General features: G+C 45.6%; 1 protein-coding gene across 2 annotated transcripts in view; it reads right to left on the reverse strand.

The window, feature by feature from the left end:
* Window positions 1-5,571: 5,571 nt before the first annotated feature.
* The window catches only part of LOC134928913 (putative nuclease HARBI1), a 30,371-nt gene continuing 20,898 nt past the window's right edge, over window positions 5,572-15,044 (reverse strand). For both annotated transcript variants that reach the window (XR_010178124.1, XM_063924839.1), the window contains 2 exons: window positions 6,654-7,222; window positions 5,572-5,655 (listed from right to left, as the gene is read on the reverse strand). Coding sequence is in view for 1 of the 2 variants with exons in the window: in XM_063924839.1 (XP_063780909.1) it covers window positions 6,710-7,222 (513 nt within the window). In the remaining variant the exon portion in view is untranslated. The remainder of the gene's footprint in view (window positions 5,656-6,653; window positions 7,223-15,044) is intronic.

A 15,044-nucleotide genomic window follows, 5' to 3' on the forward strand; every position in this document is an offset into this window, starting at 1 on the left:
TGTGTAAACAAAGAATTGGCTAAAGGAAACAGTCCCTTATAATAGACGATACAAAGGATCTAAAAGTGGAAATCCCCAAAGTATATATTGCTATTTACCTGCTATAAATTCCCAAATCCGGGACATTAAATCAATAATTGGGAAATCATAAAGGGTGCCGGCACCTCATTTAGAGACTGTTGAAAACGGATTTTTTATCATTTATATTATTGAGAGGAATATTCCTGTTATAATATTATCCAAGATTATTTCGGATGGCCTATTAAGATTATGGGATCAGTTATAAGTATGATTTAGGTATATATGGTGTACATCATGTTTTTCTATATTTTATATTTGATTTTATCAGTGGAATAAAAATCTTTTATGAATTTACAATCTATGCTGCTTATTGTAAATATTGATATCTAATCCACAGTTCTAAAAATCCCAGCCGCACCACCATCTGTTCTATTCTTTGTTTTGTTCTTGGTGGCCACTGTTTACTGTGGGCATAAGATGTCATGACATATCATTGCCGTCGGCCCGAGGGAGGACAGAAGATAGGACCGCCTTAACAGTGCCCAGAGCCGCAAAGAGCTCTATTTTCTGGTACCCCCTACCTCTAGGTTAAGCATAACTGGGGATAGATTAGGAACACTAGCTTTAGGATAAATGTAACTGGGGGGGACAAGCACAGTGGCAATGTTTTTGTACTTCATGAGTAGCACCCTACCAGCGCAGCTCCTGCGCGCTAGCAGGGAGCTACCCATTGCCGCACGGTCCGGAAAACGCACAGCAATGATCAGGTCTGAATTAGGCCCTTAAACTGTAATGTGTTTCCATTGTGTACTGCAATTTTTTATATTTTCTATACTCTCAGTGAAGCCGCACCTCCAGTAGCAATCCAGTCTCATCCGAGCCAGGTACAACCAGAGCTGGCTCAGACAGCACCCGGGATTTGTACATGGGTCCTTCCCAGGTGTGACTCGGCCGAGATCCCTTTCATACTGTCAGCCCAATCTGGCTTATTGCCAGTTAGCTGATGTCCCCGCCGACGCCTTCCGAGGCAGTGCTTGGAGATGAGATGATCTGCAAGCGCTTCCTCTTCCTATTCAGTGAACGGGTCACATAAACCCATTTACACTGCACAGCGAGCTGGGTTGAACACACATTCAACACTGCTCACTACCCATGTTGAAATACAGGGTCACACGACCCGGGTTATTTCAACTAGCTTCTTTCAGACTGCGCTGCAACCTGGTATGCTGCATGTTCACGTGCAATAACCCTGGTTATTGCTGATGGTCCAAAAGAGGTATTGCAGTAGGGGAATTAAATGGGACCCAAGATAAGGAGTGCTTTGGGACCCTCCCTTAAGTAGGTAGCACCCCCAGGTGCCATCCAGGATCCAGGCTGTGTTAGATTTCAGAATGTGCTGCTGTGGAACAAGTCTAAGCATGTTTCATGTATACTGCTGGGACTTGCAGTCCCACAACAGAGGAATAGGGTGTAACCTAAGGGAGAGGGGTCCCTGGCTAGGATGGGATCAGGTATGGGGGTAGTCCCTAGTGTCTAACCTTAAAAGGGTAGGGCAGTGATGGTTCAGATGATGACTGCAGCATAGCGCCTTCCCTTGCCCTCATTGTGGCTGCCGAACGCTGGCTAAGTCTGAGGATGTCCCCCAGGCGGGTCTGACGACGTCACACGGCAAGAGGTCACGTCTGGTATTGAGGAGTACAGCTGCATGCGAGAAGGGAATCCCACTAGCTGAAGAGCAGGCTCACCCTTCTCAGTGACTAATTTCTGTTGCTGATGGCTAACACCTCCACACACCCATAGTGACGCGATGGCGCAGCCTGGCCTGGGGGGTGGATGGGGGATCTAGAGCATGGCAAACCCCCCTTACACCATGGGTACACCAATGCCCACGGGGACGGCAGCAAGCAGCCTGTCACTAGGCTTCGGGATGCATTCCAGATGCCCTATACATTTGCATATAATACCTATGCCTATGGCCAGCTCTGGGTACAGCAGGATGGAGTCACAGTTTGAGATTCTCCTAGCGAAGCAACATTTTTTTGTCTCCAAATAAGGATTAGACACACAAGCATGGCAAACATCTCACTGGAGTGCAGAAATTAGATTTCATTTTATGGGATATGAGTATTTCAAGTAATGAGCGAGGTTGTATTTACATGGATATTCCCTGCTTTTTGGGAGGGTGCACAGCACCAGGTAAAATGGGACTTCCTCTGAAGTCACGAAGGTCAGGTGTATGCTGGAGCATGGTTAGGTTGGATAATCATGTCACACCAGCTCATAAAGCATCTTACCTTCCCAAGAAGCAGTTACAATTGTTATTTCACAATCGTATGTATCAACTGCTCACTACGGAGCCCATTTAGCAATAAATATTTGCAGCTAAATCCCTGAAAACACCTGTTGGGTTAACCACAAATATTTAGTATCCCCCAAATGAATCACTTGAGGGACAGCAGCAGATATCTCCAATACCGGATACAATCCCAATTTCCACAGCCAGTTGCAACCCCCATAGATTTCTATGGGGGATGCCATGCTGTCAGATTGGCCCCTGCAGCTACCGCCATCTGAATATGGCGGTAGCCCGTTGTAACCTATGGGCTACACATCACATAGTTGGCAGGCGGAGGGTTCCCCTGCACTGGGCGTCGTGCAAGTACAGTCAGCGGAACCGTACATGCACAGGACCCCTTTCAACACATTGAGCACATCGCAGGGACAGGATCCTTTTAGAGCCCCTGTTCTTGCGGGTGCAAATTAATATATGGCACTGGTAAAACAGTATCCTGCAATGCGATCTTGGGTGCCAACATTGTGCCCAGATCACATTGGAAATTTAATTTTTTGATGAATGCCCCCCTACATCTCTTAGATTGTAAGCTCATTTGGACAAAGACGTTACTTTCTGAAGTTCTACACACAATTATTTTTTACTTTGCATATTCATACCCAGCAGGACATGCCCTTACTATTATACAGAGTGGTCCATAAGTAGGGAGACACCCTTATAAAAAGGAAATAGGTAGGAAATCTTAATCCCATGTCTACACATATGACCACCTTCCTAATTAAAAAAATAGCGTTGCATCCTAGATGGCCAACTTCAAGATGGCAGCCATACTGGTGACATACCCTAAAAAGATTTACCCCACTCCCATATCATAAGCGTAGACAATGGATTAATATTTCCTTACTCATTTCCTTTTTATAAGGTTATTTTCACACTTATGGGCCACCCTGTACTTCATTTGGATAAGGCCAACTTTTTATAGGAAAAACAATTAGCCAAAATCAACGACAATCTGATAAAAAATTTGAAAAATGTGTTGTATAGGTTACTACTATACACTGTGTTCCATAGCAAACAGTCCGAGTAGGCAACCAATGTTTTATGTTGCCTTTGTGCTCGAACATACTCTGTACTCTATAGGAAGCTAATTCATAACAGTATAATTAGATTGTACTGTATATTGGTGGGACAGTGAACAGCCAATGCACAGTTACATCTTTACTAATAGATATTGCTTGGTGGCAGCCCCTGATTTCATTGACAATTTATGTAAAAAATAAATATAAAATGAAACTTAGAATTAGAGCCCCAGACTTCTCAGGGATACAGATAAAAGAATGTAAATATGTAACACTGTAACAGAGTCCTCTCCACGGTGCCAGTAACGAGACTTCCACTATTAAAAGGGAAGGTACAGCGCTTAAAGCTGAAAGGGACAATAATAGGATTTTAATTACCTACCGGTAAATCCTTTTCTCGTAGTCCGTAGAGGATACTGGGGCCCATTTAGTACCATGAGGTATAGACGGGTCCACTAGGAGCCATGGGCACTTTAAGAATTTGATAGTGTGGGCTGGCTCCTCCCTCTATGCCCCTCCTACCAGACTCAGTCTAGGAAACTGTGCCCGAGGAGATGGACATACTTTGAGAGAAGGATAGATAAGGATAGTGGTGAGATTCCAAACCAGCACAAACAAGAGGAAAGCCAAGCTAACCAAACTTAACCAAGTAACAGTGCAGGAAGAACGAAGCAATGGGCGAGCACCCAGTATCCGCTACAGACTACGAGAAAAGGATTTACTGGTAGGTAATTAAAATCCTATTTTCTCTTACGTCCTAGAGGATACTGGGGTCCACATTAGTACCATGGGGATGTACCAAAGCTCCCAAACCGGGTGGGAGAGTGCTGAGGTTCCTGCAGAACTGATTGACCAAACTGAAGGTCCTCAGAGGCCAAAGTATCGAACTTGTAGAACTTAGCAAACGTGTTCGAACCTGACCAAGTAGCTGCTCGGCAGAGCTGTAAAGCCGAGACACCCCGGGCAGCCGCCCAAGAAGAACCCACTGACCTAGTAGAGTGGGCCTGCACAGATTTTGGACACGGCAAACTTGCCGTGGAATAAGCATGCCGGGTAGCAAGTCTGATCCAGCGTGCAATTGTCTGCTTTGAAGCAGGACACCCAATCTTGGGGGTCATTCCGAGTTGTTCGCTAATTTTTCGTTCGCACAACATATTCGCAAAATTTCGATTACGTTGTACAATAGCGAATATCCGCCCCCAACGTACTTTTGCTATTTCGTACGCAGTAGCACACAAAGTAGGCGTAAGCCAAATGACAATGCATTAATGCGAACCCATCGCATAAGCACAAACCTCATCGTTAAAATCCTAACTCATCGTAGATTTACACAGTCCTCTTAAATTTGCACAAGCTTTTGCAAAAAAACGCACATCGGGGGTAATTCCAAGTTGATCGCAGCAGGAATTTTGTTAGCAGTTGGGCAAAACCATGTGCACTGCAGGGGGGGCAAATATTACATTTGCAGAGAGAGTTAGATTTGGGTGGGTTATTTTATTTCTGTGCAGGGTAAATACTGGCTGCTTTATTTTTACACTGCAAATTAGATTGCAGATTGAACACACCACACCCAAATCTAACTCTCTATGCATATGTTATATCTGCCCCCCCTGCAGTGCACATGGTTTTGCCCAACTGCTAAAAATTTTCCTGCTGCGATCAACTCAGAATTACCCCCATCAAAATGTTTTTTTTTTCCAATTTTAAGTTAAATAAAGCTCCACAAGCCTTCTTCAATTAGGAATCCAATTAGTGTAATGATTGTTAATGGTCATGACCAATTAAGTCTTCAAATAATACCAGAAGAACACTTTGTATGCATAATTTGCCATCCACATTAAACAAAAAAAAATTAAAATATAGATGTGGTAATTGTTTTTTTAGTTTGTTTTAGTGTCCATGTGTAGTGTGTGACTAAATGTGTTAACATGTGTTTTTAATCAATAAGCTCCTATGTTTTTTTATTTTACCAGGTTGTTTTTTCAAACACATTCTTAAGTGACATGTCTGAAATGTATAAGCTAAAAATGTTATGCTAGCCAATCTGCAGTTCCTTTATTGCATAAATAAACACAACACCCGATTAACTTGAATCCAAAAATATTTTTATTAATGTTTTAAACATATTTATTTTTTTTTAAACATTTTTTTTTTTTCAAACATTTTTTTGGAGTAAATCCACATTTTGTAGTAAACCAAGCAGTTGCTGGCGCGTATTCTCCAGAATTTGGCCCATACTTATGGGATCTCCAACAGCAGCATCTGAAATTAAGATACCAAATAAACATTACTAACTTACTCACATTACAGATTATACAAACAAGCCACAAAGCACACTTTAACGCAGGCATGTCCAAACTGCGGCCCTCCACCTGTCTTGAAAATACATTTACCAGCATGCCTTAACCCAGTTGTGCTGTCAGAGAATGCAGAAGCTGTGTCTGGCCATGCTGGGATGTCTATTTTCTCCACAGCTGGAGGTGCGCAGTTTGTGCAGGCCTGCTTTAATGTCCAAGTAACTACATAATGGATGTATTAATGTGAAAAAATTAGCACAACAACACACAAGCTTGCTCAGCAAATTTTTTAATTAAAAATACATACAGTAATATTGGAGTTTGATTTTAGATGGGACATTACCCATAGCAACCAATCAAATTAAACATATTATCTTGTAGTAGGTGCCAAATTACTTAAAAGTATGCTCTGCTTGGTTGCTATGGGCAACATCACAACTTAAATAGTAATACCATCTTAGTATATGTCGTGTCATGCAGGGATTCATTCACATCTGGAGTGAAGCAGTTTTTTTATTTTTATTTTGGTCCAGCATCATCACACTGCATATCCACATCTTCAGAAGGACCACATATCCTAGCATGCCCACCCTCCATGAAAGCCTGCCTTACAACATAAGGTCTAAGAGCTTTAAAAAGTCAAATGCATAAATAGTAGGAGTGTAACTTTCCCAACACAAATAACTGTGTTCTTAGCCTGCCTAACAAATTGACTCCTGCGACTTTAATGTGCAAATATTGCATTAACCAGGCACTATTGTAAAATTGAAACCACACAAAAAGTTCCACTCGGGTCTAAATGTTTGCCATATAATGTTTCATATACAAACCATGTTGTGCAGGCAAACCTGTCCACATAAGCATTTAACCTTCACAAAAGATTGGCCACAGTACAACAATGCATTTATTTTAATGTGTTGTTAAATACTATTTTACAAATTAAAACAATGTGTGTGAACTTACTTTCCTCTGCCACTTGCCCACCTCCCTCAAGTGGCTCCGTGGCCTCTGCTGCCCATTCAGATGGTGGCGAAGGTGTTTGGCTGGGGGATGGAGACTGGATGGGGGAAGGAGTCAGGATGGGGGAAGGAGGGTCCATTTGGGAAAGAGGATGGAAGGGGGAGGACCTTACAGAGGGTGGTTGAGCAAGATAGAGTGAGGGTGGTGGAGAGGTGGTTTGGGACACAGAGGGGGAGGGGGGCAGAGAGGGAAATTGTGAAAAGGAGAGGTATTGGGACGGAGAGGGGGATTGGGCCAGAGAGGGGGATTGGGCCGGAGTGGGATTGGGCCGGAGAGTGTGATTGGGCGGGAGAGGGGGATTGGGAAAGAGAGTGGGTTTGGGCCGGAGAGGGGTTTTTTGAAAGAGAGGTGGATTGTGAAGGAGAGTGGGAGTGGGCCGGAGAGGGGGTGTGGGCCGGAGAGGGGGAGTGGGCCGGAGAGGGGGAGTGGGCCACAGAAGGGAGGTTGGCGGAGATGGTTGTTGGCCTGAATTTGGCCTCTTCTGCCAGCCACTGCTCGCCGTTGTGCTTGCCCTAGAATGACATATGCAATAATTTTTTATTTTTTTTCATTGTTTAAAAATCATCATGTTTTTAAAACATTGATAGTGACCATGTTAAATAATAAGATTTTACTCACCGGTAAATCTATTTCTCGTAGTCCGTAGTGGATGCTGGGCACTCCGTAAGGACCATGGGGAATAGACGGGCTCCGCAGGAGACTGGGCACTCTAAAAGAAAGATTAGGTACTATCTGGTGTGCACTGGCTCCTCCCTCTATGCCCCTCCTCCAGACCTCAGTTAGGATACTGTGCCCGGAAGAGCTGACACAATAAGGAAGGATTTTGAATCCCGGGTAAGACTCATACCAGCCACACCAATCACACCGTATAACTCGTGATACTATACCCAGTTAACAGTATGAAATATAACTGAGCCTCTCAACAGATGGCTCAACAATAACCTTTTAGTTAGGCAATAACTATATACAAGTATTGCAGACAATCCGCACTTGGGATGGGCGCCCAGCATCCACTACGGACTACGAGAAATAGATTTACCGGTGAGTAAAGTCTTATTTTCTCTGACGTCCTAGTGGATGCTGGGAACTCCGTAAGGACCATGGGGATTATACCAAAGCTCCCAAACGGGCGGGAGAGTGCGGATGACTCTGCAGCACCGAATGAGAGAACTCAAGGTCCTCCTCAGCCAGGGTATCAAATTTGTAGAATTTTGCAAACGTGTTTGCCCCTGACCAAGTTGCAGCTCGGCAAAGTTGTAAAGCCGAGACCCCTCGGGCAGCCGCCCAAGATGAGCCCACCTTCCTTGTGGAATGGGCTTTTACTGATTTAGGATGCGGCAATCCAGCCGCAGAATGCGCCAGCTGAATTGTGCTACAAATCCAGCGAGCAATAGTCTGCTTAGAAGCAGGAGCACCTATTTTGTTCGGTGCATACAGGATAAAAAGCGAGTCGGTTTTCCTGACTCCAGCCGTCCTGGAAACATAAATTTTCAAGGCCCTGACTACGTCCAGTAACTTGGAATCTTCCAAGTCCCTAGTAGCCGCAGGCACTACAATAGGTTGGTTCAAGTGAAAAGCTGATACCACCTTAGGGAGAAAGTGGGGACGAGTCCTCAATTCTGCCCTATCCATATGGAAAATCAGATAAAGGCTTTTACATGACAAAGCCGCCAATTCTGACACACGCCTGGCCGAAGCCAAGGCCAATAACATGACCACTTTCCACGTGAGATATTTCAAATCCACAGTTTTAAGTGGCTCAAACCAATGTGATTTTAGGAAACTCAACACCACGTTGAGATCCCAAGGTGCCACAGGAGGCACAAAAGGGGACTGAATATGTAGCACTCCCTTTACAAATGTCTGAACTCCAGGGAGTGAAGCCAGTTCTTTCTGGAAGAAAATCGACAGAGCCGAAATCTGGACCTTGGCCCTCATTCCGAGTCGTTCGCTCGGTATTTTTCATCGCATCGCAGTGAAATTTCGCTTAGTACACATGCGCAATATTCGCACTGCGACTGCGCCAAGCAATTTTACAATGGAGATAGTATTTTTACTCACGGCTTTTTCATCGCTCCGGCGATCGTAGTGTGATTGACAGGAAATGGGTGTTACTGGGCGGAAACAGGCCGTTTTATGGGCGTGCGGGAAAAAACGCTACCGTTTCCGGAAAAAACGCAGGAGTGGCCGGGGAAACGGGGGAGTGTCTGGGCGAACGCTGGGTGTGTTTGTGACGTCAAACCAGGAACGACAAGCACTGAACTGATCGCAGATGCCAAGTGTGGAGCTACTCTGAAACTGCTAAGTAGTTTGTAATCGCAATATTGCGAATACATCGTTCGCAATTTTAAGATGCTAAGATACACTCCCAGTAGGCGGCGGCTTAGCGTGAGCAACTCTGCTAAAATCGCCTTGCGAGCGATCAACTCGGAATGAGGGCCCTTAATGGAACCCAAGTTTAGGCCCATAGTCACTCCTGACTGTAGGAAGTGCAGAAAACGACCCAGCTGAAATTCCTCTGTTGGGGCCTTCCTGGCCTCACACCTTGCAACATATTTTCGCCAAATACGGTGATAATGGTTTGCGGTTACTTCTTTCCTGGCTTTTATCAGCGTAGGAATGACTTTCTCCGGAATGCCCTTTTCCTTTAGGATCCGGAATTCAACCGCCATGCCGTCAAACGCAGCCGCGGTAAGTCTTGGAACAGACAGGGCCCCTGCTGTAGCAGATCCTGTCTGAGCGGTAGAGGCCATGGGTCCTCTGATATCATTTCTTGAAGTTCTGGGTACCAAGCTCTTCTTGGCCCATCCGGAACCACGAGTATCATTCTTACTCCTCGTTTTCTTATTATTCTCAGTACCTTTGGTATGAGAGGCAGAGGAGGGAATACATAAACCGACTAGTACACCCACGGTGTCACTAGAGCGTCCACAGCTATTGCCTGAGGGTCCCTTGACCTGGCGCAATATCTAGTTTTTTGTTTAGGCGGGACGCCATCATGTCCACCTGTGGCCTTTCCCAACGGTTTACTAACAGTTGGAAGACTTCTGGATGAAGTCCCCACTCTCCCGGGTGTAGGTCGTGTCTGCTGAGGAAGTCTGCTTCCCAGTTGTCCACTCCCGGAATGAACACTGCTGACAGTGCTAAGACGTGATTTTCCGCCCATCGGAGAATCCTTGTGGCTTCAGCCATCGCCATCCTGCTTCTTGTGCCGCCCTGTCGGTTTACATGGGCGACTGCCGTGATGTTGTCTGATTGGATCAGTACCGGCTGGTTTTGAAGCAGAGGCCTTGCCAGACTTAGGGCATTGTAAATGGCCCTCAGTTTTAGAACATTTATGTGTAGGGACGACTCCTGACTTGACCAAAGTCCTTGGAAATTTCTTCCCTGTGTGACTGCCCCCCAGCCTCGAAGGCTGGCATCCGTGGTTACCAGGACCCAGTCCTGTATGCCGAATCTGTGGCCCTCTTGAAGATGAGCACTCTGCAGCCACCACAGTAGAGATACCCTGGTCCTTGGAGACAGGGTTATCAGCCGATGCATCTGAAGATGCGATCCCGACCACTTGTCCAAGAGGTCCCACTGAAAGGTTCTTGCATGGAACCTGCCGAATGGAATTCTGCTTCGTAAGAAGCTACCATTTTTCCCAGGACTCGTGTGCAGTGATGCACCGATACCTGTTTTGGTTTCAGGAGGTCTCTGACTAGAGATGACAGCTCCTTGGCTTTCTCCTGCGGGAGAAACACTTTTTCCTGTTCTGTGTCCAGAACCATCCCCAGGAACAGTAGGCGTGTGGTAGGAACCAGCTGTGACTTTGGAATGTATAGAATCCATCTGTGCTGTTGTAGCACTTCCTGAGATAGTGCTACTCCGACCAACAACTGCTCCTTGGACCTCGCCTTTATAAGGAGATCGTCCAAGTACAGGATAATTAAAACTCCCTTTTTTCGAAGGAGTATCATCATTTCTGCCATTACCTTGGTAAAGACCCTCGGTGCCGTGGACAGTCCAAACGGCAGTGTTTGGAATTGGTAATGGCAATCCTGTACCACAAATCTGAGGTACTCCTGGTGAGGATGGTAAATGGGGACATGTAGGTAAGCATCCTTGATGTCCAGGGATACCATGTAATCCCCCTCCTCCAGGCTTGCAATAACCGCCCTGAGCGATTCCATCTTGAACTTGAATTTTTTTATGTATGTGTTCAAGGATTTCAAATTTAAAATGGGTCTCACCGAACCGTCCGGTTTCGGTACCACAAACAGTGTGGAATAGTAACCCCGTCCTTGTTGAAGTAGGGGCACCTTGACTATCACCTGCTGGGAATACAGCTTGTGAATTGCCTCTAGCACAGCCTCCCTGCCTGAGGGAGTTGTCGGCAAAGCAGATTTGAGGAAACGGCGGGGGGGAGACGCCTCGAATTCCAGCTTGTACCCCTGAGATACTACTTGAAGGATCCAGGGATCCACCTGTGAGTGAGCCCACTGATCGCTGAAATTTTTGAGGCGGCCCCCCACCGTAACTGGCTACGCCTGTGGAGCCCCCGCGTCATGCGGTGGACTCAGAGGAAGCGGGGGAAGAATTTTGATTCTGGGAACTGGCTGACTGGTGCAGCTTTTTCCCTCTTCCCTCGTCTCTGTGCAGAAAGGAAGCGCCTTTGACCCGCTTGCTTTTCTGAAGCCGAAAGGACTGTACCTGATAATACAGTGCTTTCTTAGGCTGTGAGGAAACCTGAGGTAAAAAAATTTTCTTCCCAGCTGTTGCTGTGGATACGAGGTCCCAGAGACCATCCCCAAACAATTCCTCACCCTTATAAGGCTCTATGTGCCTTTTAAAGTCAGCATCACCTGTCCAGTGTTGGGTCTCTAATACCCTCCTGACAGAATGGACATTGCATTAATTCTGGATGCCAGCCGGCAAAATATCCCTCTGTGCATCCCTCACATATAAGACGACGTCTTTAATATGCTCTTATGTTCGCAATAGTATTCCTGTTTGACAGGGTCACAGACCACGCTGCAGCAGCACTATCTGCAGGTCTCAGTCTAGTACCTGAGTGTGTAAATACAGACTTCAGGATAGCCTCCTGCTTTTTTATCAGCAGGTACCTTCAAAGTGGCCGTATCCTAAGACGGCAGTGCCACCTTTTTTGACAAACGTGTGAGCGCCTTATCCACCCTAGGGGATATCTCCCAGCGTAACTTATCCTCTGGCGGGAAAGGGTACGCCATCAGTAACTTTTTAGAAATTACCAGTTTCTTATCGGGGGAACCCACGCTTTTTCACACTTCATTCACTCATTGGATGGGGGAACAAAACACTGCCTGCTTTTTCTCCCCAAACATAAAACCCTTTTTTAGTGGTACTTGGGTTAATGTCAGAAATGTGTAACACATTTTTTATTGCCGGGATCATGTAACGGATGTTCCTAGTGGATTGTGTATATGTCTCAACCTCGTCGACACTGGAGTCATACTCCGTGTCGACATCTGTGTCTGCCATCTGAGGGAGCGGGCGTTTTTGAGCCCCTGATGGCCTTTGAGACGCCTGGGCAGGCGCGGGCTGAGAAGCCGTCTGTCCCACAGCTGTTACGTCATCCAGCCTTTTATGTAAGGAGTTGACACTGTCGGTTTATACCTTCCACCTATCCATCCACTCTGGTGTCGGCCCCACAGGGGGCGACATCACATTTATCGGCATCTGCTCTGCCACCACATAAGCCTCCTCATCAAACGTGTCGACACAGCCGTACCGACACACCACACACACACAGGGAATGCTCTGACTGAGGACAGGACCCCACACAGCCCTTTGGGGAGACAGAGAGAGAGTATGCCAGCACACACCAGAGCGCTATATAATTTAGGGATTAACACTATATTGAGTGAATTTTCCCCAATAGCTGCTTGTATATACAATATTGCGCCTAAATTTAGTGCCCCCCCCTCTCTTTTTAACCCTTTGAGCCTGCAAACTACAGGGGAGAGCCTGGGGAGCTGTCTTCCAGCTGCACTGTGAAGAGAAAATGGCACCAGTGTGCTGAGGGAGATAGCTCCGCCCCTTTTTCACGGACTTTTCTCCCGCTTTTTAATGGATTCTGGCAGGGGTATTTATCACATATATAGCCTCTGGGGCTATATATTGTGATATATTTGCCAGCCAAGGTGTTTTTATTGCTGCTCAGGGCGCCCCCCCTCAGCACCCTGCACCCTCAGTGACCGGAGTGTGAAGTGTGTATGAGGAGCAATGGCGCACAGCTGCAGTGCTGTGCGCTACCTTGGTGAAGACTGATGTCTTCTGCCGCCGATTTTCCGGACCTCTTCTTGCTTCTGGCTCTGTAAGGGGGACGGCGGCGCGGCTCCGGGAACGAACACCAAGGCCAGTTCCATGCGGTCGATCCCTCTGGAGCTAATGGTGTCCAGTAGCCTAAGAAGCCCATGCTAGCTGCAAGCAGGTAGGTTCGCTTCTTCTCCCCTTAGTCCCTCGATGCAGTGAGCCTGTTGCCAGCAGGTCTCACTGTAAAATAAAAAACCTAAAATAAACTTTCTTTCTAGGAGCTCAGGAGAGCCCCTAGTGTGTATCCAGCTCGGCCGGGCACAGAAATCTAACTGAGGTCTGGAGGAGGGGCATAGAGGGAGGAGCCAGTGCACACCAGATAGTACCTAATCTTTCTTTTAGAGTGCCCAGTCTCCTGCGGAGCCCGTCTATTCCCCATGGTCCTTACGGAGTGCCCAGCATCCACTAGGACGTCAGAGAAACACAAATTAAGTTATTTGGTACAGCCGCTAGCATGTGTACCAACTCAGTACAACGACATTAACAGTTTCACAAGCACTTTGCTACACACTCAGTACTGCAAACCATAAGCACACACAATGTTGAAGCTTGTGTAAGTATTTTGATACAATAGTGTCATTACCCAGTCTGCTAAATGTATAAGTATAGATCCTCTTAGTCAAAAAGTGATGTATATACAAATTTAAATTGCAGCAAATAATCTCAGTGTCAACAAATTGCATGTGTTCAACTTACTGCGTCTACGCCGTATGCGTATTTGCCGGCGTAGCTCCGCCAACAGCTCTGGCGTGCGACGGTGGAGGTCGCTCCTCCGCCTCTCTAGCTGTATGATACTACGCCGACTGCGGATGTTCCTCCGCAGTATGCGGCGGACCTCCCCGTAGGCCTCGCGCTTAACCCTGTTAGGGATTACGGGCCCTGCGCGGCCTACGCGGCGGTCCATCACAGCGACAAGCACGCGCAGCTCCCGGCGTGTGAAAGCAGCTGCGTGCATGGTGCCAATTGCGTTTCCCATACATGGGCATGTATTTATAGTGTGTGTGGTTCTTTTTCATTGGTTGAAATTGTATGGTGTCATCTGTATTAAACTTTATTGATATGTGTACATAAATGTTCATGACAGTGTGCACATTTTGCATCAGCGTTAATTCGCACCTGCGAAAAGTTAGTGTAAATGTTGTTAAAAATTAAACTTAATATAACTTTCACACACAAACTCACTCACAATCACACTCACACTTATTTTTGCAAATTTGGGGTCCACACACAGGATTTAAATTAACTAGCATTGTAGATTCGAGCATTGTAGATTTGTATGTTCAAATGTAATTAAAATAACAAAGTAGCTTTAGAAATATGTCACTATAGAGTTATATATATATATATATATATATATATATATATATATACATACACAAACATATACCTGTTTATTTGTGTTTGTTAATCATAAACATATGCGTCTCTCTCTCTCTGTGTCTATATATAGAGATGAACTTCTAGTGGTCAAACCAAAAGTCAAAACTGACTGTAATTCCAGACCGTTCATAACACAATTTAACAAAGAAAACCATATGATCTGTAAAGTCCTTGATCGCCATTGGGGGATACTGTTAAAAGATCCTTTATTGGGACCCCATTTGCCGACTAGGCCTAAGATGGTTTTCCGTAGATCCACCAATCTTAGAAGCATTATAGCCCCGAGTAAACTGACGCAAAAGGCTCCCAAACAGGAAACAAATACTATGTGGCTGAATGATAAAAAATCTTACTGTGCACCATGTAGCCATTGTATCTGCTGCAAGTTTATGGATCGTGTAACCTTTAAACATAAACTTGATACAGGAAGACTTTATACGTTAAAACATCCAGTCAACTGCAATTCTGAATACGTGGTGTATAAGATCACTTGTTCTTGTGGAATGTTTTACGTCGGTAAAACAAAACGACAAATCAAACTCCGCATACAGGAACATATGCGAAGCATAAAAATAAAGTGAAGAATCACAGCGTACCCCGACATTTTTCTGAAAAACA

Source organism: Pseudophryne corroboree, chromosome 5 (assembly GCF_028390025.1).
Source record: "Pseudophryne corroboree isolate aPseCor3 chromosome 5, aPseCor3.hap2, whole genome shotgun sequence".
NCBI classification, from domain to species: domain Eukaryota; kingdom Metazoa; phylum Chordata; class Amphibia; order Anura; family Myobatrachidae; genus Pseudophryne; species Pseudophryne corroboree.